Source organism: Oxyura jamaicensis, chromosome 21 (genome assembly GCF_011077185.1).
Source record: "Oxyura jamaicensis isolate SHBP4307 breed ruddy duck chromosome 21, BPBGC_Ojam_1.0, whole genome shotgun sequence".
Classification (NCBI taxonomy): Eukaryota; Metazoa; Chordata; class Aves; order Anseriformes; family Anatidae; genus Oxyura; species Oxyura jamaicensis.
This window is the reverse complement of record NC_048913.1, coordinates 4,803,989-4,831,602: the sequence shown is the minus strand read 5'-3', so window position 1 is coordinate 4,831,602 and position 27,614 is coordinate 4,803,989. Positions and strand designations below refer to the sequence as shown.

At 44.2% G+C, this 27,614-nt stretch overlaps 3 protein-coding genes across 5 annotated transcripts in view; 1 reads left to right on the top strand and 2 right to left on the bottom strand.

Moving 5' to 3' along the window:
- PEX14 (peroxisomal biogenesis factor 14) overlaps positions 1-16,743 on the bottom strand; it is a 77,613-nt gene extending 60,870 nt beyond the window's left edge. Inside the window, exons 1-2 of one of the 2 annotated variants that reach the window (XM_035344661.1) lie at positions 16,611-16,743; positions 10,231-10,278 (exon numbers count right to left, since the gene is read on the bottom strand). In XM_035344661.1, coding sequence (XP_035200552.1) covers positions 10,231-10,278; positions 16,611-16,646 — 84 coding nt within the window. In that variant the 5' untranslated portion in view covers positions 16,647-16,743. Of the gene's footprint in view, positions 1-8,495; positions 8,618-10,230; positions 10,279-16,610 lie in introns of those variants that run through there. The other variant, XM_035344662.1, reaches the window with a different exon arrangement.
- Positions 16,714-21,127, top strand: DFFA (DNA fragmentation factor subunit alpha). Of its 2 annotated transcripts, none has more exons than XM_035344663.1 (6): positions 16,714-16,858; positions 17,009-17,170; positions 17,642-17,769; positions 18,594-18,783; positions 19,187-19,341; positions 20,050-21,127. In XM_035344663.1, the coding sequence occupies exons 1-6, from the start codon at positions 16,762-16,764 to the stop codon at positions 20,251-20,253; spliced, it is 936 nt and encodes a 311-aa protein (XP_035200554.1). In that variant the 5' UTR covers positions 16,714-16,761; the 3' UTR covers positions 20,254-21,127. The 2 variants fall into 2 exon arrangements, with proteins under 2 accessions (XP_035200554.1, XP_035200555.1); XM_035344664.1 differs by having other exon boundaries at positions 17,009-17,173; positions 17,645-17,769.
- Positions 21,128-24,128: 3,001 nt separating this feature from the next.
- Positions 24,129-27,514, bottom strand: LOC118177185 (centromere protein S). Its single transcript, XM_035344671.1, has 5 exons — positions 27,373-27,514; positions 26,946-27,069; positions 26,563-26,596; positions 25,861-25,927; positions 24,129-24,725 (listed from the first exon to the last, which is right to left on the bottom strand). Exons 1-5 carry the CDS (start codon positions 27,469-27,471, stop codon positions 24,570-24,572), a joined length of 480 nt encoding a protein of 159 aa, XP_035200562.1. The 5' UTR covers positions 27,472-27,514; the 3' UTR covers positions 24,129-24,569.
- Positions 27,515-27,614: the final 100 nt, after the last annotated feature.

Here is a 27,614-nt window from a genome sequence, read left to right as displayed (position 1 = left end):
TGACCACAATGAATTCTGTCATAAGGCAGAATAGAGGTTTTATATTTGGGTAAAAACACACAGTTTTTATAACGAGGGTCATATTCTGTTCTTGTGTATACGGACTTTCCACTTATGTAACTCGGTTCTTCTGTGGCTGTAGATTTTCACTGCGAGTTCACTCACTTCGAGAACAAACCTGCTGAATTTTGACAAATTAAAACACCACTTCTGGGTGCAGATTAGAAAGTAAAACACCCAAAAAAACCCAACCATAAAGCACTTAATATTAAGCTTATAATTTACAAACTGTTGTACAAGCAGTAATAAATCACTAGAAAGTAAAATGTGTACATATTTTCACAGTTTCCATACTGCTAACAGATTTTATTGATAGGGAATTCTGCCACTAAAATACTACATTTGCTGGTTTCCTAAAAAGAAAGGAGATGGACGAAAATTTTGTTAGAAATTGGAATGATAAAGCAGGAATGGCATTTATTCTTTAAAACTCCACAAATGAAAAACATCTGTCTACTTTCCTTTTGAGAAACCTGTCCCTTTGGGTATATATTAAAAAACAAAAATATAAACCAGGGGCCTACAATCCCAGCAGATGTTTGGCACCTGGAGCTTTTTCAAGTAATTGATCAAGAAAATGAATATTTTTTTTTTTCAGGTAACAGGAAAAAAAAAGCTCTAAAATCTTTCACGCTGTCAATGCTCTAATTCATTTTATCTCAGACTTTAAGGGAAGACTGCAGCTACAAACACATTCCAGCTTATAGCCTCCCAAATTAAAAATAAATACACACCACCCCTACTCCAGAAGTCAGGGTTTGAAGCTTTGACCATATTTTGCAAAATGACAGTTATTAAAAACAACAAACATGCATCGCAGTGAGTCATCTGGTTTCCAACTTCTGAGTCAAAAGGGGCTGATTCCACACAAACTGAAACCTGGCTCTCCGACTACTTGCATGTTTAACGATTTGTATCTCTGCACCACAGCTTCAGAACAGGATGTGGAAGAAAAAGAATGAAAAGGAGATGGGAGAAAGGGGAGGGGAGGGGAAGAGAAGAAACACTTCTTTACTGGTCCCAGTGTCATTGCAAATAAAGACCACGTCAAGATTTAAACCATAATAATGGAAAGGCTATAAAGGTCCCTGCTATAATGTTTCCTCTGATATTCCCTTTCATAAATGCTCTCTTTATGTTGCATGCTTTGCAATAATACATGTAATGTTTGTGAACTAGCCCCGCTGGGGAAGCTGTATCATATGAAGCTTCACAGCACACAACATTAGAAGCCAGACAATTCATTTCCCAGTCCCCCAGCCTTTGTCAGCTCCACCTATCTTCTTGAAACAAATGCAGCCAACGTGAGGAGACAAGTCATCTAAAGCAACCTCCAGATCTGTTTCGCTGGAAACGGAGCTGTGTGTTCTCACTCCTGGACACGCAGTACGGAGCTACCTCTGCTCCCAACGCAATACCTTCCTGGGCTGGGCCAAAAGCCTCTTCCCAGACCCAACATGTAGGAGCAGGAACCCTGAACTTGTTCACAGCTGTGCCAATCGGATCGATAGCATCCTGAGCTTCCTCTTGGCAGCGACCGCGAGGAACGTCAGTGCCAAGAGTATCTGAGGCACGGATCCCTGCCAGCACCAGTGCTGTGAGCCTCCCGACGGCAGTGGCTGCAACACCTCTTCCAGTGTGTTTGTGCATAGCAAGACCCATTCATTTAGGTGGAACCCTGCTCTCACAGGGCTCCGCTCTGCCTTCCCAGCAGGAAAAAGGACCAGCAGCAGCCCGAGGCCTCTGCAGGCCCGGCAGAAGCACAAAGACCACCACCTCTGTAGGAATTTAGGGTCACAACAGAATCCCATGTGGCTTTAACAGTGAATTCCCAAGTGACCTGAAAGAACCGCTCTGAAACACACGGGTGCTTGGGGCGCTGACCACTGGAGTGAGACCCAAATTCATCTTTCTGAGCCCGTGGCAACCTGATGTTGAGAAAGGGGTTGTCAAAAATACAGCGTCAAGGGGGAGGGGGGGCTCATCTCAGTCTTGACTGTAATTCTCAATCACCGCACAGAAAGTATTTATATCCTGTTGGCAGCGTGTGTAACCAATGCGACTCTTCGTGTCAGAGCTGTCAATTACAGCCCTGACTTATGAGGAAAGATTAAATGAGCTAAATATGTAGAGCTTGGCTAGGAGACCGGGATGGGGGTGGGGAGAGGAGAAATGATGTGATAACTGTCTGCAAACATCTGAAGGGTGCAGATGCTTAAGGAGGAAAGGAATCACTTGGGGTGGCACACAAACAGGAGAAGCAAGCTGGAGGGGAGACACAGGAAACTCTCGCTGCATGGCAGGGAAGCTCCATCCCAGGAAGGCGTGCTGAGCTGCAGAACTGCATCCCAAGGAACAGTTGACAGCAGAGGACAATCCTGCTCTGACCAAAAGATAGAACACAATATAAAAACACAGGGCAGGCTGTGAGTGTGGCTGGTGATATGTAATCCCTCTCGCTTCTCTCCAGCTGTAAAATCCCCACACTAAAGAGCGATGCATATTGTCATTGCTACTTTTCCAGAAATGCATTTGTCAAAGTAACCACGGTGTGTTACGGAATCACAACTGGGAAGAAGACATGGTCTGTACCATCACGACAGGGCAAAGAACTATGTACACACACGCAAAACAAACACAACCCCAAACGATTAAGATGTTTGGAAGGACTTGCAATTGAAGTGACCTCCAGAGAAATATGAGAAATGTGAGCAACAGGGAAAGTTATCTGCAACAAGCTGCTTAGAAACTCCCAATCCACAAACTATATTGACTCTCAACTTTCTAGTTTTGCAAATCTCACTTCTGAAGGTGTTGGCATCACAAGTATCTGAAGGATGTTTTCCTGTGCATCAAAGCTGGGGAAAGTTCTTTCAAGTTCCTGAATAATTCATTCTGCCTTTTGTGCCTCAGCTACTACCATACCTTAACGTGATGAAGATGCAATGTATCCTGTGCTCTGAGGCACTACAAAGACGCTTTAGATATTGCGATTTTTTCTTACAGCGTGATCTCCCAGGTAAGAGAATGCCAAGAAATTAAAGTTATTACATGTAAGCAGTTATAATCTCATGAAAGTCACTAGCTGTGACAAGACTAACTCTTTGATTGCAGTAACAACAACACAGACAGCAGCTGGAGAAGGGCAAGAGGAGTCCAACTGCTCAGTGGTATTAGAGGAGAGGAATTAAGAATCTCTGGCAACACTCTCCAGGTTAGGAATTTAATAACATGGAGTCAAGAGGCACTCTAAAGAACAAGTCTCCTACATAAAGTTATTTCAAGAAGCTAAAAAGGCAGACACTCCTGTGAAGTTCTTAAGCTGGTCCCTCCTCTCCCTAAGCAGAAAGAACTGTGGGCAATTGCTGCCCTCTACAAGTTGTTTTGCACATAGCATATTTTCCACAGACGTGGAGCTGAAGTGATACTATTATCTCACCTTGATCCCGTAACCCATCATTACCAAAGCGCACACAGAGCAGGCGCCTCCTTGCTGTGTGCCGCCACCTGTTCAAAATTAAAAGGCACCCTTCCCAACAGCTGGGGTGCACACAACAAAGTGCTCCCAATCCTTCTGAGCAGGCAAAGAGCTGGGCTGCCAACGAACACAGAGCAACCAGCTGGCAGCAAAGCAGACCGTGAACTATAAAAAGTTCCTTGTAGGTGTAGCGTGTTTATGCCTCCAAAACATCCTGTGAGCATAAACAGAGAAATGAAATTCATTTTTTCTCAAAGGTAAATAGCAAGCAATGCTAAATATTTTCTAAGTGGGTGCCAACATTTTTTCTGCCAACGTCACAAATCACCAGAGCTCCCGTTCTGCCTTCGGTGAGAGCTGGGATCTCCGGAAGTCAAACCATAGCTAACGTTAAAGGGATTGCAACCTAACTCCCAGTACGTTCATTTCCTCGCACGTTTTGTAACGAACAACTTTGCCTGTAAGGAACAGCCTTGCCAGAGTATTACGACTATTTCAAAAACATCTTAGAAGTCTTCTGAGTAGTAATAGTGGTTTATCTGAAAAGTGAGAATTGCTTTCAGAACTTTTTTCTGCACGAGTACATAGAACAACGCTGTTAGTAACAGAAAATGAGCGTGCCTACCTAGATGTTATGGTGCTTCACCCACTGGCTCTGAATTGTTTAAGCTATAAGCTCTCAGGGACATCCAAAGCCATTATTACATTTTGTACAGGCTGATAGGGCCTTAACCTGCTTTGGCCTGTAACTACAGCAAGTTTCTAGCTTTCATTCATTAGCATATAATGCTAGAGCAGCAATTATATCCCAAACAAATATATTCCATCCTCTTTTAAAATTGGGATTTAAAGGAATTCCAAGGAAACTTTCCCACTGACCTCAGACTGGCAATTCAACTCGATGTGGCAGTGATCCTTTAACGATGCTCTGTAGGTAAATTTGCACCCGTGTGTTTTACACGTATAATGTATTTCTCTAAATCAACAGAGCAAAAGAGAGTGCATTTTGCATGAACGACAAAAGAAGGCAGTGAACACTCGATAGTAAGAGACAAAAAAAAAAGGGGGAAAAAAAGAAAGGGGAAAAAAAAAAAAGGAAGGAAACAAAAACCTCCAAGCTATGAAAAGGTCAGATACACCAGAGGTGTGCTTTGTCAATATCAGAATTCGCTTTGCAGCAAACCAAGGCATCTTGTGTAGGGCAGTCACACACCTCTGGCTCCCTGCTCCTGGCCCTGTAAAACCGAAATCCGCACAGCAATTGCCTTCCACAGCCTGACGGAATTATTGTCCAGCACTGGAAATCCACAGCAACACGTTCAGGAACTCCCAAACAAACGGAAGCATTATCACACCATTAGGGTTACTGCCTGCACAGGAGGTCACAAAGCTGATAGTCTCTCTCTCTCTCCTGCTGACAGTGGTAAATTATCCTGACTAATGTTTCACTGGGGGCTATAAGTTAGCTGCCTACTGACTCTGGCTGTCTGGAAATCCCCTCTGGATAGATTTACTTTTAGAGAATTATTCAGTGTAGGCCACCACTCTGAACAAACCCATCGTGGCAGACAGAAAATTTGTACAGTAAACAGGTATAAATCTTGCGTTAAACAATAAGGGGTGGGAAAATGGAAAGCAGAAGTGTGATAAGGATTGTCCCTCCAGAACACTCCTGTCCCTCAGATCATCTCTGAAAACAAAATCCTTCTGAAAAAAAAAAAAAAAAAATACTTTTTCTACAAACCTAGACCAAGATCTGTAAAGTTTAAAATAAAGCATAAGGACTCCATGGTATCCCTAGTGGAGGAGTGTGTTCCCGAAATCCAGGTATGAGTTTTGCAGTGAAATTACTTTTCATTTCAATGAATTTTGGGCAGAAGAAAATCTTTTTTAAAAGAATTAATCCTTGACTTGTTTTCTGTAGGGTTTGATAGGGCAGAAAGATCACACCTATTACTTCAGAAGAAGGAGAGCAATATGAATTCACAATATGCTCAATGATTTGTTCATCAAAAATGGATTGTTAATCCCCTTATTAGCCCCAATGAGTTCTCTCATACCTTATGGCACAGTTCTGTAACCTTTCCTCATTCCCACTCATCATCTTGTAGTGTTAGGCTCCTGCAACTTCTACTTATACTAGTCAGAGCTAGAAGTAGTCAGACTTAAAATCTCAACAGTAAAGGTCCTTCCTCAGAACTCAGAATGAAATTCTCTTTAACCATAGTCTACTGAAGAGGAAGCTTAACAGAACAGATAAAGCTTAAAATGCAGTGAAACAGAGGAACTGACCGTTCTACTGTCATTGCATGCACCCAAATGCAGGCAGCTGAGAGGTAAGTACGTGACGAAACTTCACCTCTGTCCAGTTTCAATGTTAAAAGTTTTCTCCACCACAAACACATATTTTACTGGTTTACTTCCAAGGAAACAGAAACAGAACACAGGAACTGCAGAGGAACTAAATTTGCCCGTAACCAAGCCACGGCATCATGGCTTCAATTTGGGATCACAGTTGATGGGTCAGGGAACCAGATACAAAAACCAGAAGCATTCAGTATGGGCAAGAGATTACATTGACTACCACAAAGCTGTGCCTACAAATACAGTGTGGCTACAGCAACGTCAAGTCCCCTTTCTGCTCTTCTTTTTGTGTTTCCCTGTTATTCCTTGACCACCAGAAAAGAAGCCAAAAAGAGAAAAAGGATGAACTAAAGATGCAGCTGAGTGAAGTATGCCGCAATCACTTAAAAAAGCATACAGATGCAAGGCTAGAGTCTCTTCCAAAAACATGCAAGGGGCGGAATGCAACCCCTGAAATAGCAATGACCTCATTTGCCAGGCCAAAAGCCCAGGTCTCTGGGCTCCACAGTTTTATTCACGCTTACGCCACCAACTTGCCGGGTGAACCTGCCTAAACAGTTAGCCAGAACATCTCAAATAGCTTGTCTAAAGCATGGAAACAACACAGACACATTTGCTAAATATGATAACTAAGGGCTGTAGTATATAGCCTGTGATGTTTGCACAAAAGGGGCTATTAAATGTATTTTGGCCATAACCATGAGCCTTAAAAATTTGAAAATCAGCTTAACAAAGGGTTGGAAAAAGCCATGAGGGCTCCAGCACATACCAACAAATTCTACACTAATTGCTGTAGAGACAGCAGTAATTCTTGTTACCTTGTACCTTTTGACTGCCTGTAAAAAAGGGAATAAAATGTCCACATTTCAGTGCTAGCTGCTATCATCTGCAATAAGAAACAGAAAGAAACAGCACATGCTAAAAATAAAAGTTAAATAATTCTACAAAAGAGAATACCCCGCTCTTTACACCATGATCCAGGGATTTTGTAACTCAGTAAGAAAGCAAGAGAGTGATTTACATTTGCAACCAGTATTTTTATATTTACTAGTACTTCTTCCAGCACCAGCAGGGGAAGGAGTGTGTTTTGTGGCAGAAAAAAAAATAGCAGCATGTGGGAAGACCTCACTTATGAGCTCTGTTCCCTTAGGTTTTTCTCACAGCCCGGGCTTGTGTTAGGGGCTTTCAGATGTGCTGCCTTCATAGCTGTAATTTAGACTGCAGTAGATTGGGCAAAAACCAAAGGCCAACAGCAAACATATTCAGGCTATTGAAAGCACCTCAAAAGCAGCACAGTAGGTCTAACAAGCTACAAGACCTTGCTAGGGAGAGTCAAAACAAGCTAAAAAGAAGCAGAAAAGACTAAGTAATCACCCTAAAGAGAAGAGAGAGATGAGATGAAAGAAACAAAGATTGGAGAAGAAAAGGGGATTTCCTAATGTTTTAACCTCACAGAAAGGGGCTTTGTCCCATATCGTTCCATCTTTTACACATCCCAGGACTTTGCTGTGAGTAGCTGCAAAAAGACAAACCTATTCCGACGCCACAAGTGCTCAGGGGATTATCGGAGGTGGCCGCACATACAAACGCTGGGGAGAGCAGAAAGGGATGCAGCACCGCTCACTGATAAGCTGCACTCAAGGAGAAGCTGATCCCGCACTGACGATGACAAACGCGGCTGTAAACAGCAGCGGAGCGAGATGCTGACACTCTGCTAACACAAGGTTACACTTCCCACTACGGAGCTACACGGCAAATTTTAATGGGCCAAGACCGACAGCTAGGGAAATGAGTGTCCGCTCTCTGCTGCAAAAATTATAGCTGCTCCCATCCCCCTCCAACCCATTCTCCACTGTCAGTGCTGTAACACAGTGACCTCTCATTAGGGAGTATTTTTCAGTTGGGACAGTTTATTGTAAGGACACCGGATAACTCAAGGGATTAATGGCACGGACGCGGAGTCCCTTATCTCCATTTTGGCAGTTTGGAACAGCACACACCACAAGGGAGCTGCGAGAAGAGCTGCTAGGAGTGTGACAGGAATCTGTAGGGCCCTATTCTGAGGGCCTCAGTAGGGCAAGAAACCGCAGTGAGGTACGGTCTGAGGACACAAACCGCAGGACACAAGAGGACGTGTCAGATCGCACCTGGTTACGTGATCTTGGAGAACACCGAAGTCTTCCTGCAAACAGCCAGAAGTCATCGCTTCTCCTGGATCCCCCCTGCGAGCTGCATGCTTTGGGGGCACAGAGCACACAGAAGAGTGTGACCGAGCACAGAGCAGAAGGTACTCAGCACCATGCAGGATACAGTACCTGTTACAATCACAAATGTGATACAAAACCAGCCTGAGCCTATGATGATGTGCTGACACAGCACAAGATGCTTTACCTTGCGTTCTCACACTTGGGCATAGCACCACCGATACGTTCAATGCGCATCCCGACCCTACAAAGCCCCAAGTACCGCCAGCCACCAATCAAGTCAAAAAAGGCAAGAGGGTACAGAACAGAACTTGGTCCTGAGACTCTTTTCCCACCTCCTCCAGATCTTGCATGGCTCTGAAACCCTATATTCCTCCTCAACTGCTCACCAGCAGATCTGAAGCTAGCGACGATCTGCCTGAGCGCATGGCCCTTCCACATGGAGCCACTTGCTGGACTCATGCCATAGTTTGTTCTGGCGTTTCCGTAAACATTTTTTATGACATGGCGCCATGTGCCTACAAGTCCTCTTCGTGGACCCAGATCTGCTGCCTGCGTTAGAAGGCGGCGTGCATGATCCTGGCTACAGAGAAGCCACAGTAGTGTGGTGGGGGTTCGGTCATCTGGCTCGCAGAACTGAGCCGCTGCTTTAATAAGGCTTCTACAGATACTCAGCTGGAAACAATAATGGCTCCTAAGCAAACGTGACAGAGGCTGTGAGAGCTTAATATAAAAGACAAATAATGAAAAAATAAGGAGAAAGACTCCACCTTTCAAAGGGCCCTAATTAGTTCACGTGCAAGACTCACCATTGTGAAAGTTTACTTTGGAGTTCTTTACATTTATAAATATTTGTACATGTCTACAAATATATATCTGCACAGAAAGATACACAGCTGCTATGTGCTTCCTCTGAGCAGTTCTTCAGTTGCACATACAGTAAGAAATTAATTAAATCCAAGCTAATGCTGGATCTGCCTTGGAAGGAGAATGCACAGGTGACCAACACACGCTGTGATGATCTGCTGCCAGCTATGAGCTTCCTACGTGGGAGCACCAAAACCATCAAATCCATCACAAAGCTGGTGTGCTACCATTGTCAGTAACAGCTTCAGGTAAATTCACACATAGATGTCTGTGCAATTAAGAGATCACCCAGTGTTACTAGGCTACTAGGATTTTCACTGCAGAGATTAACAGAATTCATGAGCAGCCCTCTCATTAAATGTTTTTTACTGACCCTTCCCGGTTCATAGCCTTTCCTCACATCTCCCTCCCTTAAAAATCATCTCCTGGGTTCTCCAGGTAAGAGTTACAAGGTTAAAATATGCTGATGTAACTGGTGCCATGCCATTATGGAAAGTACTTGAGTCTTCTCACTGCAAACAGCTTGTATTCACCATCACCACAAACTGAAATCCAGAGAACAAGGGGACGATACGTTTAGGGCAATAAGAAGGGCTAACATTTTTGGCAACGTTTTGACTGAGTTATGGAGCGCTGAAGAAGAAGGAAAAAAAAAAGAAAAAGGTTGTAAAATAAATTAATGCAGCTCAGGAGACTGGTGGCTCACTTCCCAGGCTGCGTCATCATCAAAAAAAAAAGTTCTCTTAGTTATCCTCATACAAAAAAAATCCCAGAGCTCTTTCCAAAACAGTTCTAGAGTCAAAACACTGGATCACATGCACTGCCAGCTGCAAGACACTTCTATGCTAACTCTGAGTGTATCTGAAAATAAAAACAACTTGAGTGAGGTCTGAGCAGCAGAAGTTATTTTATTAGACAACAGCCCTCGGAATCTCAGTTCAAACTATGCTGCACAGGTCCTTCTTCAGACTCCATTAAATAAGCACTAATGAAGAGCATGCACTGCACACATTTAGGACAGATGGTCCCTGCTCAAGGACAACTCAGAGGCCTGGGTGCCCCACGTCTGACCTGCTGGAAAGACGGGAGCTACAGGTCAGAATTCAGCACGGCGACATCAGGCAGCTTACACCTTGTTCACAAAAGCAACTCCTCAGAAAAACACAACAATGCACGCAAAATGATGCAGCAAGTACAGCAAGTCGTGTGTGTTATATTATTAGCAAGAAATTATTTACTGCTTCCAGAAGAACTCACCAGTGGCTCCCGAGATGCTGCAGTTTCAGTCGCAGGGCAGGAGCCAGTCTGTAAAACAAAAGGAAGCGTGAGGTTACATTGCCACCTGATGGACACGAGGAGAAATGCCCGTCTGTAAAGGCCACGCGTTTGGGCAGACACTTGTTTCCGCTATCAGTGGCGGTTCTGTGATGCACAGAAGACAAAAATCCCTGGATCACAGAGATAATTAGTCCCAGCAGTCCCCATTTACACCAAGAGAACTCAGAGAATGGGCAGAACTTGCTCTAGGGAGCCAGCAGCTAAGAGCCAGAGGCCACTGCTAGATGTCACGACAGAAATGTTCACCCTAACTCCGACCGTAATGGTGCAGTGAACGAGCACAGCGTTCAGCTTGGACTCCCTTGGTTGCAACACTTGTCACACTGCAGGGCACAGACAGGACGCTTTCATCACTCATGAAATGAGGATAAGAACTTGTTTGTCTCTAGGAAACCTGATGAGCACCTGATGGCTGCAAAGAACTTTGAGATTAAAAAAAAAAAAAAAAAAAGGAAGATACAAAAAAAGCAGCAGCCCAAAGTACTGCTATTGGAGGGGATGCAAAGGTGCCCTGCTCTAATTCCAGGGTTCTTTTTCTCCTCTGCAGAGGGACTAAACCTAACTTGACGCTGAGCTTCTCCCCTTTCCATGATCCAGTACTGCACCCTTTGTTTTCTGCGCTACTCCAGCTTCCAAAGCAATTACGATTTAACTACAGCTCCCAGCACCTCACTAACACCAGCACCATCCTTGTTTCCCACACAGAGGTAAAAGACGTAGTTTTAGGGCAAATCCTGAACACTTCCCCTTGCACACTAGGAAGGAGTGATGACACACGCTAGGAAAGTGAAGCAATCTGATTTAGGCAGGACAGCGAGCCAAAGGTGGGCCTAGACTTCAAATTCAGGAGCTTTCACTCTCTTGGGGTAACGTTTTAGCTGAGTCCCGTGTTTTGTGGAATTATTCCCTGGGCTTGTCTGCAGTGCTGGAAAAAAGCAAAGTTTGATCACTGTGTAACCAAAATACATCAGCTCTCCCAAGGTACAGACACTGAAGTTTTATCATAAACTAAACTTAACCTTTTCCAGCCATCTACTTGCTCATGGGATTCACACCTTCACCGTGTTTTTATCTTAGTAGAGCTGACACATACAGGTTACCTCAATGGTAAAAAATGCATTTTTGCTGGTCAAGAAGACATGCTTGAGGCTCACTTACAGAAAAGAGATCCTATTCATGGAGTACAGTGAAAGCTAAAACTTTTGAGCGATACCATAAAAGTCCTTAAGTGACTTTTTGTCCTCCAATTGCATTCGTCACTTCTATGCAATACACCACACCTCCAAAGCAGCTCAAGATTTTACCACACCTACAAAATACTCAAAAAAATATAGAGAGAAGTACGTATTGCCACAAGAGGGTGCCAGTAACCCGAATATACTGCAGCTCAGCTGCTTCCAGATCCATAGGCATCACTCCCAGGGCCCAGCAAGATGTCACAGCCAGGCAGCGATTCTCTCGAGAAGCCCTTATTTTCGTTTTTGTGAGCCCACTGTACATCTCCTAAAATTTCAGCCACTATCAACTCATTTAATATAACCACTGCAAATAGCAGCTTATCAGCTTCAGCGCCATACTGGAAGTCCCGCTGCCTGCTGCAGGGGAGGCAACGCTGTGTGATAGCAGGAAAAAGGCACTTCTCTCTTCAGGCTTGTCACTGGCTTCCTAACTTCATACGCACGGTGCATCTGCTTTCAAATCTTTTAGAGCTGGATGAAAAAAAAATAATGAATAGTCTCAAGCTCACTCCACTGCTCCAAAAACGTGGAAAACACATGAGAATCAAAACTAGAACATGGCTTGCAGGATTTATGAGTAAATACTTGGAGTATATATCCACAAGTATAGCTTGTGGGTAAACTTCTTTGGTACACATGCTCTGTTTTGGTTCTTTAGTCATGTCCCAGGACTAACACAGGTATCTTCCTACAGTGAATAATTCAAAATATTCTTGCCTGATTAACAGCAGACTGAAGTTAAGGAAGATTCTCCTCAAATTCAGTTAGTACAGGGTCAGAGCTGCTGAAACAAGGCAGCCAAAGTGTAGCACAGATAAAATTCCTGCTAAATACTTCAAAAAAGTACCAAGAGCTGATAACTACTATTTCCATGGAATTACTCCACCAAGATACTCGTGTTAAGTGTTGAGTTTTCTACAAATTTGCATATTTTGCTATCTGTAGCATGTTCCAAGGAAAATTCAAAGCATTTTAACTACTTAAGCTGACTTTGCACAGAATTGTGAGGAGCAAACAGCGAAGTTGCAAAGCCACAAAGAAAGAAACCATCTTCCTGCACTGCCCACCACAGAATTCACATCCTCAGAAAGTTTTCAGAGCTTCCAATGCACATGAGCTTCTATGTTCTGCCCCAAGGAGCTGTCGTAGTGTTTATGAACTGTCACACACAGCATTTAGCCAACCTGGGACGCTGCCCAAAGAGCATCTGGAATGAAGGCAGGTTACTGTGAGAAAATGTGTATTACGTGGATGGCTAAGAGTCTTGATCCTGAATACACATACTCAGAAATTCTGACACGTGTGTAAGCAGCCTGTTGACATATTTGATTAGTCGGATAACTTATGGCCCAACACTTTAAGTGGGATCTGCATTTTCCTTCCAACAAGACTTCCAAGCACAGCACATACTGTAAGAGCGGAGGAAGCTTCTCGTAAGGCAGGAGTCAGCAGCCCTCTGGAACATTGGTGGCTCTGACGCAAGCCAGGGAAGAATCCATCCATTCCACGTGCAAACTGTTTATTAGCCTGTATTTAACGAAACAATGGATATCCAGTCCAGAGACCAAATATCCTATATCATAAACCATCCTTTAAGATTAACACAGCAGTGAATCCTGAGGCTAAACACTTGAGCAAGAGGGAAGGAAAAAAATACCTACATATTGGCTAACAATGCAACCTGAGAAGCCTCTGGAGCAAGAAATCAGGCATCTTTCAACATCTTTGTTGATAATCTTTAATTATCTCCTTACATGAAGGCAAAATGCAGCTAGATGGCAGACTCAGCCCAAGGTGTGCATAATGAAGCTTTAGAAAGAAAACAATTAAGATTTGGGCCTTTGTATTCCTCTTGCTTCCCCGCTAAGTGACAAGTAAGAGCATCAACAAGTATAGAAGGTGTTAGAACACCAACGCATTCTGTTCACGCTGTCACCTCTCCTTTCTCAGTGTCTCACATGCCATGTACATGCAGTCTGTCTATAGCACAGAGAGCCTTCCAATGTTATGAAACAAACAGAACAATTCCACACACAGCATCCACTCTTTCCTGCCTCAACGGCTGCACAACCGTTTTGGTACCAAGTCCAATTCAGCCACTGACTGTACCAACTTGAGGCCTTGTACGACTCCCGCTGACTCGCCACACGCTGACTTCCAGGTTACAGGATTCCTCCTTCTGCACATAATTATACGGATAATTAAGTATCATTTTGTGTCCCAAACTAACAGCTTTGAAAATTTAGACACAGGTATCTAAACCAAGAGCTAAATAACGTAAATAATAATAATAATAATAATAATAACTTTCTCTAACACTGGGATTCAAAGTTACACACAACACCGAGGAACTGGGTTGCTGGCTGGCTGGGCCAACAAAACTCTCCAAATTTACTGTCAAGGTACTCAGCACCAAAGAAATACTGATAGCCAAGAAAAGTCAGTAACTGCTTACTCTGTTCACAGGCCACACTCTCCTACTACTCTTCCCTTACTTTTATTATTAGGGGAGCCACAGGGAGATGGGCTCTCTTCTTCTGTTTCTTTTTAGCAAAGACATTGTTAAAAGACCCAAGGAACACGATTTCTAACCAAAATGAATTATTTTTAAATCTCCGGTAGTAATGTTTATTGCCTTTGGAATATAATTCTATGTCAATGATCTCATTGGAGCTACAACACCACCCCCCACAATGCTTGAGGCAATATATTAATTCATGAGAAAGAGAAAATGAATCTAAGTAAAACAGACAGTAAGCCAAAAGATATCTGACACTCCCTTTGCAGCATCTAAACTAACTAGATTTGTAACAGAAAATGACAGGAGCCAAACATAAACATGTTGAGCAAATCACTGCTACTACTCATAGCCTTATGTTGAATGCTTGATAATAAATAAACAAGTATCTTCAGTGGTGGAAAGTAAATATTTCCTTTAAGTTCTTGAAACATTTAGAGTGCAATAAGGACAACTTTTTTGCATACCAGTGTCAAAATTGCAGTGGCTGCTTAAGAGTAGCGGCATTTACATTCTGGTAGGCTAATAAAAGACTGATGTTATTCTGCTTTATTCCAAAATTGTGCCCTTAGGAATTCACCTCCTGGGCAATATACCCTTCACTCGCAGATTACGCCCCTTTTTTTCCAGCCAAACTTGTAAGATTCTCTCAAATCCTACCTAAATCGACAGAATTTGAGAGTACTGAACAGTTCTCAGCCACCGATCTGGAGGAGGCTTGGTGAGCTGTGCCTCACATGAGCACAGAACGTGGGGAAGGAGGAATTCAATACAGGAGCAGAGCTGCTCCTGGCATGTGGGAAGGGGTGCCGACAGGCATGGCCACCCTTTAGCCAAACCTGGTTGTTTCCTCCCACACCTGAAGCAAGGCAAATCGCCAGAGGTGCCCTTTAAACCAGCTCTGCCACTAACCAAGTCCTGACAGGCCAGGAGCCAAAAAATTGGCTCTTGCCTGGGAATCCAGTGGTTTTGCATACAATGTGGCACATTCCAGCAAGGATGCGGTTAATTGACCATTTCCTCCTACAGCGGCTTCAGATTGTCTCCCTCCTCAGAGCTGCCAGACACAAAAGTCTCTGTGGTGAAAAGTTCCTTTCCAGCAGCCTGTATCCAAAATGCAAACAAGCCTTGAGGTAAAGCAACGCTAAAGAACTATGAAACAGAAATGTGAAGGGTGCAATGGGAGGATACTGTACCCAAACTCATGAGAGCCTGAATGGTTCTCAGGCAGTCACATTTGCCCGTTAACCAGATTTCTTTATCTAAACCTGCAGTCAGCTGCGTCGTGGACTGCCCAGTGGCTCACAGATCTGTCTTGGGTTGTTTCAGGTTTCCTCCTGCTGAAGGCACTCGCTCCGAGCACGAGGAATGGATTGCAGTGCCTGCACCTCAACCTGCTGTTGATGAAAGCACATAGCCAAAGCAAAACTGCCCAGCAAGCCTACCGCCAGTTTGGCAAGAGGGCCTTTCACAACCTGGGAGATTTGCACTGATTAGTCAGAGCACATGCTTTATGTAATGTATTGCTATCGCAGTTTAGTTCAACATTGGTCCCTACAAACTCAACCAGTCCCAAACACAAGAACCAATGGAGAGGTGAGCAGCAATTGAGTCAAATGAGGATAGATTTGAGCGATTGCACAAGAAAGCGCAGCAGACTTCGCTCTCTTTTTCTCCCTTCTTCTGAACAGCCAGACCTTTCATCTCCCGCCTGCTGCAGAGCAAGGCCCTGCTGCAGCCACCTCGGGGGTGATTTTACAGATTTCCACGGGTGTCACACGTTCAGGAGCCTGTCAGGGATACCGGTGGGACGGGGAAGGTGCTGGGTCACTGAACTGGGGTCAGTTGAGTTTGCAGCGAGCCCAAAGTTACACTGGGCCATCAGCAAGCCAGCACAGCTGGCTGGAAACCCATGCTCCCCCTTCATTTCAGGTCCTGATTTATAAAACCGTGATATTTTCAGTGTGTTTCTTGAGCACGCACCCAAGCCAGCGACCCCACGTCTCCTTCACCCTCCACACTCAGTTGGTGACAAGGTTGGCGCTGCATCTGTCACCACGCTGCCCTTTTATGCAAGGATCTTGGACACTCAAAGATCTTCAGAACCTGGAGGTGCCTTCAGGCCTTTTTATGACTCTGTGACTCAGAGACCTTCCCCTCTCGCCGTTTCAAGGCAGAAGCACAACCATTTCACCCAACTAGCGCTGCCCACCTCCAACCCCGGCTGCCCCCCGAGCTGCCTGCTTTCCCTGCCCGTGTTTTGGGGGTTGATTTGGGTGTTTTTTTCCCCCCCTTTTCCCTACACAGACACCGTTCCCCACACAGCCCGGGGAGGAGGGGGTCGGCGCCTCCTCAGCAGCGACCGTTGGGGGGGGGGGGGGGGGGGCCCGGGGGCGGGTAGGGGGGGGGGGGGGGGGGGCGGGCGAGGCCCGGGGCCCTGCCCACGATCGTTTCCCGGCGGCAGCGCCCAGGCCCCGGCCCCGGCCCGCCCCCGGGGGCGGCGGAGGAGCAGAGAGCGGGCAGAGAGCGCCGGCCCCGCGTACCTGGCTGGGCTGCTCCGCTTGCTCCGAGGAGGCCATCTTGCCAGGCCCGGCTAACCCATCCCCGCCCAGCCGGCGGCACGGCCCGCCCCGCCGCCCGGCGGAACTACACGTCCCGGCGTGCCCAGGGACCGCGAGGGAGGGGAGCCCGGCGATGGCGGCGCGGCCGAAACGCTGCCTGGTTCGGCGGGGCGGGGGGAGGCGGCAGCACGGCCTGGCCGCCTCCTGCCTGCGGGAGCTGCGCCAAAAAGGTGAGGGGGCAGCGCCGGGGCCGCTCCTCAGGCGGCTGGGCCAGCCCCGGGGCGCCGCCCGGCCCGGCGGTGAGCTAACGCGGCTGTGAATCCCCGTGGCTGTCACGCAAAATGTTGTCGTTTTGGGGTTTTCTTTCTTCTCTCCCTCAGCCAGCGGCGTTCTGGCCATCGATAAAGCCGCGGAGCCCATCACCATCGTGCTGGCGGAGGACGGCACCATCGTGGACGATGAGGATTACTTCAGGTGCCTGCCGCCCAACACCAAGTTCGTGGCGCTGGCTAAGGACGAGAAGTGGGGCGGGAGGAGCCCAGGTACCGGGGCACGGGGTGAGGGTGCGGGGTGTGCTCCCCGAGCTGAGAGTACTCCTAATATTAGAACAGGAACGGGACCAGCAATGGGTTTAAACTGGAACACAAGAGGTTCTGCTTAAAGATGAGACAAAGTTTTTTTACGGTGAGGGTGACGGAGCACTGGAACAGGCTGCTCAGGGAGTTGTGGAGTCTCCTTCTCTGGAGACTTTCAAAACTCGTCTGGATGCGTTCCTGTGTGACGTGATCCAGGATGCTCCGGCAGGGGGATTGGACTAGATGATCATTCAAGGTCCCTTCCCATCCCTAACATGCTGTGATTCTGAGAAGTGGGAGTAACAGACCTCACTTTGCTGTTTTAACGCTGATCAGAAAACCCTAAACAGTGTCACACAGCTTCCAGCACAAAGTCATGGCTCTTGTTTCTATATTGGTTACCTGTGTTTCCATCCTTTTGCGGGTGACTCGTGTCAGATGGCGGAACAACCTGGCTCTCAGATGTGGATGAAGTGGACGGTGCTGCAGAGAAGTGGAAGCAGCTGGCCAGGCAGCTGAAGGATGACCTGTCTAATATCATCCTGATGTCTGAAGAAGACCTCCAGGTACGCAGAGGAAGACTAATTGTTGTTCATGGCACTGCCCCACATCCATTTATTGTGGTAGATGGCACAGAACAGAATAAGCATATGAGATCTCAAAGTTTAATTCAGCTGTTGTATTTTGGCAGTGATGCTAGAGTGAAATTTCTCCTTGGGGAATAGTTTCACCGTCAGTGCATGTGTTTGAGGAGGATGCTCTTCATCACTGATTGTCCTTCACAGCATGTGTAATTCTAGCAGTGGGAGAGTGAAAAAGCAAGCTTGGGCCAAATGACAACAGAGGTGGGCTCTTTTCATAGAAAATAGACACCTGTGTAAAGCCGCGGAAGGGAGGGTTGAGGGGTTGAGCAGCATGCCAAATTTGTCTGCTCCAAGGGAGGGTGAAGAGCTGCTGACAGCTTCCAGAACTCATTGCTTCAAGTATGTGTGCACCTAACACCCTGTGTGTGGTGAGGCATGGTGCTAACAGCCTCCTGGTGCTTTCCTTTAACGTGCAGCTTCCCAAGTGTCAGGCTGTTGGATTTCTTTTACGTGTTCCCATGCACACTTAAGAATTGGTGCTTTGATTGCCAGAAATTGTCAGGATGTTTGTTAAAAACGCATGATTCTACACCTCCCTGAATCCTTTTGGCTGCTGGTAAAGAATGTGGGCTGGTGGAGTACCACTGCAGCCTCTCAGAACCAGGCTGACTTGCTGTGACACGAAAACCTTGTGAAACATGCTGGGTTTCATGAAGGTGGAGGCTCTGTCATTCAGGAGGCTTGCTGTTTGTACTGCATTTGATGTAATGGAATGCGTTAACAGGAGCACTCTTACTTTTTTCAAGGTGCTTATTGATGTACCGCATTCAGACCTGGCAGAGGAACTTGCCCAAAGTCAAACCAAAATCCAAGCATTGCAGAACACCCTGCAGCAGGTGCTGGACAGACGAGAAGAAGAACGCCAGTCAAAGCAGCTCCTGGAACTCTACCTAGAGGCCTTGAAAAACGAAGGCAGTATCTTAAGCAAAGTAGCAGGTAGGCAGCATTAGGATACTAAAGAAGGAGCTTTTCAGAAAAGCCTGAAATAGTTGAATAGAATAAATAAGGGGGGGGGAGAAGAGTGGAGTAAACCACTTGCTTAGCAGTTATTAATGTGGCTGATGTATTAAGCTGGTGTAGTGTAAGAATTCTCTGAACGGGAGAGATCAGGAGTCCTTTTGCTGCTTTGTCACATTTCTCACAACATCTGAAAGTAGAATATTCAGGGGAAAAGCATAAATCATGTAGTAATCCTTAACATAATAGATTTCCTAAGGTAGAAACTGCATCTAGGTACAACGTATACCTTACTAATTTCAAAAACAACAATGCAGTTTGAATGACTTTTCCTGTCCTGTGCCTGTCACAGGCTGTAATGGTTTTTGCTGCCACTTTTCAGAGTCTGAGACTGTGCCAGGAAAGGAGATGGATGTGGTTGACACAGGTACCAGCAGTACTGGCACTTCAGCCAAAACAGCACTCAGCGACCACCTCCTTGCTGTTCTGAAAGGGAAACCTGCCCCAGAGCTCTGCTTGGACAGTCAAGATCTAGAGGTGGGTGAGGATCATATAACCATACTCCGGCAAATCTTTCCTCTCTGGCAAAAGGGGTGATGGCAGAAGCTGTCCCTGCCTCTGGAGGCTCGATTGTCAATATACCTCAGTCTCAGAGTGCCAAAATTTAGCCCATTTCTCTTCTTCAGTAACACTACCTCCTGCTTTGCTGTTATATGCAGCTGATACTCCTCCAAGTACTCTAGTACATACTCTGAAAAGCCACAGAAAAAAAAATGTGGTTTTGATCTCTGCCAAATCTTGATAGCACAGACAGCCGGTGCTTCAGACCAGCAAGTCTTTTGGATGCAGATACATCTAGCTGTGTTTGTGTACATCCCAAGGCAAAATAAAAGCCTCCTTATTTTGGAAAATAGTGTAAATAAAGCCATAGCTTTGAAAGGAAAGTCTAGGTAAACTAACCATTAGGAAGTGTTTTCTGATACTATGAGTCTTAGTTTCTACAGAAGAGAAAAGCAACTGATTTCTGTTTGCTTGAACATCTGAATATAGCTTCAAATTCTAAGTACCGGTAGAAAGAAAAATACACTAACCTAAAAGATGAAATAGGTAAGCTAGAAGCATCTTCAATACCAAATTGGCATTATTAAACAGGTGTCTAATTACTCCTGTTCTTAGCGCAGGCAGAGGGGGTTGTGGTGTTAGAGCATCAGTGGAGAACACTGTTACAGATCTGTCTCGTTACAGCTGGTCGTGAAAGAAGACACACAAGCCCTGGCTGCAGCTCTCAGCTGGGACAAGCAGAAAGCTGAAGCTCTACAGCAAGCCTGCGATCAGGAGCTGTCCAAGCGCCTACAGCAAGTGCAGACTTTGCATTCCCTGAGGAGCACATCAAAGGGCAAGAAAACGCTACCTTGGGGAGACTGGCTTAGTTCAAAACGTAAAAAATAAGACTACTGTTCTGCCTCAAGTGCCAAGGGAATGCAAGTGGGGTGTGCTGTTGTTGGTTTTTGGTGTTTTTTGGTATTTTTTTTTTTTTTTCAAATTGCAATCAACGTAAACACAGTATGTCCTGGCAGCCATAGTTTGCTGGTCATGCCATGGTCTGCCTGTAGACAACTAAAATCTGGACATTGTCCTGAGGCTTAAACTCCTGTGATGATTCAAATCATGTGTAACCAAAGGGATTTAGACTTTTTGCAGAATACTAGAACAATGGAATTACTAAACACAGCATATAAGAGTTCAGCTTTGAATAGCTGGTTGGGAGCCAGAAAATTCCATCTGATAATGCTGGATTTAGCTTCTGGAGCCTCAGGCAGTTTGGTTACCTTACCTTCCCACCATTTGCAGTGTAAAGGATGAAATTTATCTACCTCGTGGACATTAACGAATAGGAAGAAGGCATTCTGAGGATTGCTCATTGAACACAGCGTGCTTTTTCTTTGGAGGGGTTTGTTGTGATTTGGCCTATTGAAGTTGTCGTGGTTTTTCCAGCTGCTGTCTGGCCTTAAGCTCTAGTCTGGCATCTAGGAACTTGAACTTCTCTCTAATTTCACCAGTTAAAGTAAAATCAAAACCTCTTAATTTCTGTGGCTTTTTTTCTCTGTAAGGAACTCAGGCCTCAAGTGCACTCTAAGCACTAATTTGTAAAATAGCCAAAGTGGAAATGCTTGTTTAGAAAGGCTGTGGGACAGAAGACTCATATTTGGCCTGTCTGTATTCCTATCCTAATCATTGCTATAGTATCATAACACTTCTGTATTAACCTGCTTATTTTTAAATTGGTTAAAGTCTTTTTCTAATGTCATTAAAACCTTTTTACTATACCGTTGGACTAGTTTTGATATTCCTGCTGGTGGCTATGATTAAAGAATGTGCCAATATGTACACTATTACTTTAAGGACAGAGGAAGAACTTAAATACAAAAGTATTCCGCATTTAACCTGTCTGAAGATGATATTTAGGTATAGGTGTGACCATGGTGCCAGGTGAGAGTTTTGGTGTAATCTTTTCTTCTATGAGCATGTAAAATGTATACAAAAGCAACCGAAAGGTGAGCTGAAACTTCTGGGAAACTTTTTGTAGGTATAAATACTTCCTAGCATCATGCAAAATCCACTGATTTAACATAACCCTCAACCTTTAACGTAACCTTAAATGGTACAGGATGCTGTCTGGTGGGTATTGCTACAGCAGGCACTGCATATAGATACTTCAGCTGAATTAACCGCACGCAGTTAGACTTCCAGTGTAACTGAACTATTCTTAACAGTTTAGAACATCTGTGCAGGTAAGCAAAAAATATTTCAAGTAACTTCTGAAGATGCTACCTCCTGAGATGTGGCTGGAATTAGGGGGTAAGACAGCAGTGAACTTTTTGGACAACCTGTTTCACTTGGGCAAGTGACTGCTCCTTACAGTACGTGCTTCTGGCTTGTACCATCACAGGCCACGGCAGGTAAAAGGGGTTCCTGCTGCTTTAAATAGCTACTTATTGCAAGCTTTTTATATTGCAGGCTTTCTGAAAGAGCATGTATGGCTGTCCATTAACAATTTCTGAAGCATGCTGTATTGCACTCAAAGCTAATTATGCTGGCTACCCATCGAAACTGAGTGCACTGAGCAGATTAGCTGTCAGCAGGCTTTTTCTGTGAGCTTATGTCTCTGCCTGTGATTACCGCTCTTCCCCTTTTAAACCCTTTTTTCAGTCTTGCTCAAAGCCTCACTGCTTTACTTTTTTCAAGCTCAGCTTAGGAATGGAAATCCTACTGCTCACACTGTACAAGAGGAAAGGGGTTTTACCTATCGCTTTTCCATCCACCTGAAATAACAGCCTAATTACCTCAATCCTACATGTATTACAAACATTTTAACTACTTCAGGAAAACCCTGAGATGGGAGTCACAGAGACCGTGCTGATTCTTCTCGTAGAAGGCAGTGATGGTCCTGATCTAGTATTGAGAAAAAAGAGGGCTTTCATTTCTGCTTTTTTCTGTTACCAAGGTTAGAGCTCTTCAGATGCCTGTAAATTACCAAACGCTGCAGTTCTTACACTACAGAATTCAAATTATCGACTAGATGTAGCACAGTATAATTTTAACTTTTAATTTTTCTGTTCTACTAACAAAAAAAATCATAAGCTGATGGGAGCTGCAGTTAAACTCTATCCTAAAGCTGAGCTGGAGTAATCTTGAGTATTATCTGCAAAGAGCATATACACAGTACTTAGCTCTCTTAACTCTATTATAGTCAACGTCCTTCAAATGTCTCCGTGACAAATGAGAAGCGATTAGCTAATAGGCTAACAGACTCCAGTGCTATATCTCATCCTCTAGTTTCTATGAAAAATCCTTTTTTAATAGTCAAGTTTATGTACTGCTTCTTGGATCTCTTTCAATAGTGCAATCAATCAAACAAAGCTGAAAACTCCTAAAACATCTCTATTAATGGGATTTCTAAACCTAACAGTCCAATTATCCTTATATTTTTTTTTATTTTTTTTTTTTAGGGTAGACTTTATTATAGATCTTTAGATCATTATATCCTGAAAGTCAGCGCAGAGCTAGAATTTCCTGTCAGTGATAACAAAGAGCCTCTGCCAGATCTAATGTTTCCACAGCAAACAATCACAAAGCTTTTCAGTAGACAATCTCTATTTTTCAGCCAGCATCTTCTGTATTCTGTAGTATAATATGTGTATGTGTTTGGACAGGAAGTGACAGATTTCAGAGGACTACAGAACTGTCTCCTTTAGTGACAAGTGGGTAAGAGCAAAAACCAATACTGGGTTATTGTACTGGGTTATTACTCTTTCAGTCAGTAGAATAAGTTTTCTAAATAAATCAGTAGAAAAGTTTTTTCTAAAGTAGAATAAGTTTTCTAAAAGCCAATCTCATCCCTGGAACTGGAGCAGTTTGGGACAAGGAAACAACAGGAGGGCATTTAGAAGTGTGATTGTGAAAAACGTCCCATATGGATCCAGAGGGAGAGATTCGTGCCTTTTTTTTTTTTTTTCTCTGCACTGCAACACTTGTTTTTATTTGATCGATACTGGACAGTTACAGCCTACAAAAAGCCTGTTTTTTTCTGCCCACCCACCACTGTTTGATAGCTCAAACACAGAGCAAGAATAAAAGGCAGCACATGTAAGGAGCCCAGATTGTTACTATTCTCCCTCCCATGTGTCAGGTGCAACTGAATGACTCTAGTCCAGATATTGCACTGTTCTTTCAAGAGAGAACGATTTTAAACAAGAAGCAAAGCTATACCTAGAAGTTTTTCAGGGCAATTAGAACTATCCTGTAATCCTGTAACTTCTTTACCCTGGTGTAGTATTTAAGGGCTGAGTCTTACTGAAATGAGAACCTGATAGTTTCAAACATGTTTTTGGGGAACTGCCCTAAGCTGCCTCCTTCAGGACGGAACAACTGGCTTCAAGGAAGAATTTGTCTCACGGGTCAAGAGCAAGAGAAAACCAGCATTCAAGTCTTTGTCTCTTACTGCACATTTTAGACTATCCTAGGCAATCATCCTCTTGCTCGATAAACTTTCTCATACCATAGTTTTTAAGCAGCCTTCTCTCATTTCACTGTGTCTAGTACCTTGTCTTAAGATGATCTTTGAAGTCTTTTCTAATCTGAATGATTCCATGATTCTTAAAATCTGCTTTTATGGAATTAACATTCGGTAAGTCTGTATCGGGCCAGCAGAGGGCAATGGTGATATATTTCTGAACACCACTGGGGGGGCATATTCCATAAAATTCAGAAGTGTCATGCAACCAATTGAAAGTGATTATTGCATACCAACACTATCACAGTAGGAAAATTACACAAAATATGCTTTAATTGTCAAGAGAACAAGCAATATGGCTAATAAAAAGAAAATATAATACCTAAAAAAAAACAGAAATGGAAATGAGGAAGAGATAAATTAGTAGAAAAACTAAGTTGTTGCATGGAGGGAGTTGCACATACTGAGGCCTTGTGCTCAGTGGGAATGCTTTGCTTTAAACTATTTTAATAGGGAATTTCCTTTTAAATAACAGTAAGATACTGTTTAGTGAGCAATTAAGGCATTTTGGCTGTTTACATTGCTGAATTCTGACAGCCATTTCAGTTTTGGAACAAAAAATACAGCTAATATTCACCTAAAAAAGTAAAGACTTGTTACTGTTGCTAACCTGCAAGGGCAATCCCTGGTACGCTAACTTTGGTCTTCTATGATAGTATGAGAAAACCAGAGAAGTTACTTGAAACGTAAATCATGCCATGTTGGAATCTTCGCTTTCAGACACTGGTGCTTCTTGTTCCTCAGACGTTCTCCTTCCCTTAGCTGCACTGGACTTCTTTTTCTTCTTCTCCTTTTGCTCCATGTTATTTGATGTGAGCTCTTCACTCTTCTGCGTGATATACTTTAGCTGAGAACAATAAACTAATCAGTAATCTAATTAAGAACTCTGTTCATGTATCTTAAGATAAATTAACTGGGCAAACTCTGACTACAAAAAAATAAGAAAGTCACCCCTAAAAAGCTGTCATGTATCAGATTTAATTCTTGCACAAAGCCCTCAGTCTCAGATGGATATGCTCAGATACTGCAGTGCCCTAGCAAAACTAGGGTTTATAAATCTATCTTGCATCCATCACTAGAACTAAGACAACATTAGCAGTTACTTGGAGTTTGCTGATATGATCAGAGTATTGAAACATTGTAAGATTCCTCTGCACCCTCTAGACATGATGCACTATAGTTAGGAACACAACATTCAGCTCCAGCGTTTACTATGCCTTCTCACAGTAGGTTCATGTTGCGCATTTCCAAATCACAGTGACAGAAGGGGACAAAACACACAAAATTAAAATTAGCATTCAAAGAATTCTTCAAAAGATGTGTATTCATTTGCACAGACATTCTATTTTTGAAAAGAAGCATCTGTTTATACTGTAAAACCTTGAAAAAAACTTGAAAAGCAAAGATAAGCCTCCTTCTGGATTCTACGGGATACTGAACACAATTTTGGCAGTTACCAATTACTAGATACTGCCAAAGCATCCTCCTTGTGAAGATACTGTCCCCTTCTTCATGTAAGCATTCACATGTATGCCTTAAAACAAGTCAATCTAAGCCCACCAAAGTTGATATAGGTCGGCACATAAGAGAATACAATAATGTGAATAATCCCTAAATTAATTTTAGGAGACTCAGCATATTGACATGGATACAAGCTGTTCCTGACCTTAGGCTAAATCAAAGGAATACAACATCAGCAAAAAAAAAAAGTGTTTCTTTGTTGTATTTTTGTACTTGAAACCTCAGCAGCTCTGATGCAACCTGAACGTTGTTGCTTGAACTGCAATCAGATCTGTGTTCCCACAGCGAAGAAAGAAAAAAAAAATAAATCATTGAATCATGCCCATACATCATCCATAAATCATTTAAATTGCTTAAGCAACAGTCGCTTCATCATTTATACACTCCATTCAGATGCTCTTTGGAATTAATCACTTGGTTTAAGAAGAGTGTTGTGAGACAGAAAATACAGTGAATCTCACCAAAGAATTGCTCCTTCTAGCCAAAAGCTTCACATCTTCTGGAGTAACTGTGCTTCGTTTTGCATGCCTGCATATAATTAAAAAACACCCCTTGATGTGTTTACCAATACTGGTTGTAAAAGGTCATACAGCGGGTAATACAGACTCTTAACTAATGCAACTTAATAGGGACCCAGCAACCAAAAATGCCAATCTTTTCCAACTACAACATATAAAAGCCTTTTTTCGAGTGTGCATGTGTACATCTAAATACTAACACTTACTAATGTGTAGAAACAGTAGAATTTAGCAAAGAGAATATCAGGCACTACTGCTTGCTCTTACTTCCCAGTAGGTTCCTGAGTTGGTTTTGACTCAGTGCACCAAACACTAATTCCTTAAAACATTCCCTTACCTCCTTGGAGCAACTAGATGAACCACAGGCATGGTAGCAAGCATCCATCACTCCCAAACCATCCAGCACCACTACACATCAATGAATTTGATGATTTTATGTGGCCATTAGTCTAAACAATCACTTGTACCACATAAATTCGCTTCCAAGATGAGGAAGAAGCTGTAACAGCATATCTATTTCCTAACTTCACAGTCACTATTTAATCAGTCAACAGAACCTTTTATAACGTGAATTACAATACATGTTTTAAAGATTATGCAGTTATCTGAGCTGCTTTTACAGTGATCAAGTGTCCTGCTACCTACCTGGCAAACATTTCGAGGTCTCTTGCAAAGTTTTCTGGAGAAAAAACAGACACCATGGATTTTAAAATGCTGTCTCTGATTAGGAAGAGATACATAATACAGAAAAACAAAGGTGCAGCTGCAAATTGTCAATGTAAGTTATAAGGAGTAATCATATCTTGTTCTTGTGTGACACTGTTGCAGGTGGCCCATTAAAAATATTTTGCATACATTTAAATGCTTTTTTGTAGGTCTGAAAAACAGAATTACAAATTCTTGCACTTCTAAAATCGTGACGCAAGAAGTGATACATCCGTGACACCTAGTTTAACGGCTATTTCTTTTAAAGCACCCGATCTCCAGCCAGGGCCGTTGGCCAGGTAATTAGGACACAAACGTGGTACCACACTGCCTGAAGGTGGTCTCCGCGATGGCCGCGATGGCCTGCTTGCTGAACTGCACGCCCTTGTCCTCGGCGACGTCCTGGCACAGGCAGCCAGCCGTGTAGTGAACCGCAGCCCGCAGCCTCTGAAAGGTCAGACCGACAGGTCAGTTCCCCGCAGACCGACAGCCGATCTCTCGCGGAAATCACAAATTCTGTCACAAGAAAGCGGCCGTGCAGTCACACAGCCCCCGGCCCGCCACGACACCCCCCCTACCCCTCAGTGCCCCACAGGCTCCAACCCCGGCTCCATCTTATCCCGGCGGGGCCCCCTCCGGCCGCGCTGCGGCCGGTCCTGTTTCCAGAGGAGTTGGCACATGGGGAAAGCGGCGGTGGAGGAGGAGGAGGAGGAAGAGGAGAAGGCTGTGATAACCCAGGCCTCACCGTACCTGGGTGAGCAGCACCCGCTGCTCGTCGCCCGCCGCCTCCATGGCCGGCCCGGGAGCGGTTTCCCGCCCAGCGCGGAGGCGGGGCCGCGCCGCCGCCATGTCGGGCCCCTCCCGGCCGCTTAGGGGAGCCCCAGCCCCAGCCGCCTCTCGTCCTCCTGCTGTAACGCCCTGACACAGCTGTTGCTACTGTTCACCACAGAAAATTATAATACAAAGGACCTACACCGCACACGTTAGGGCAA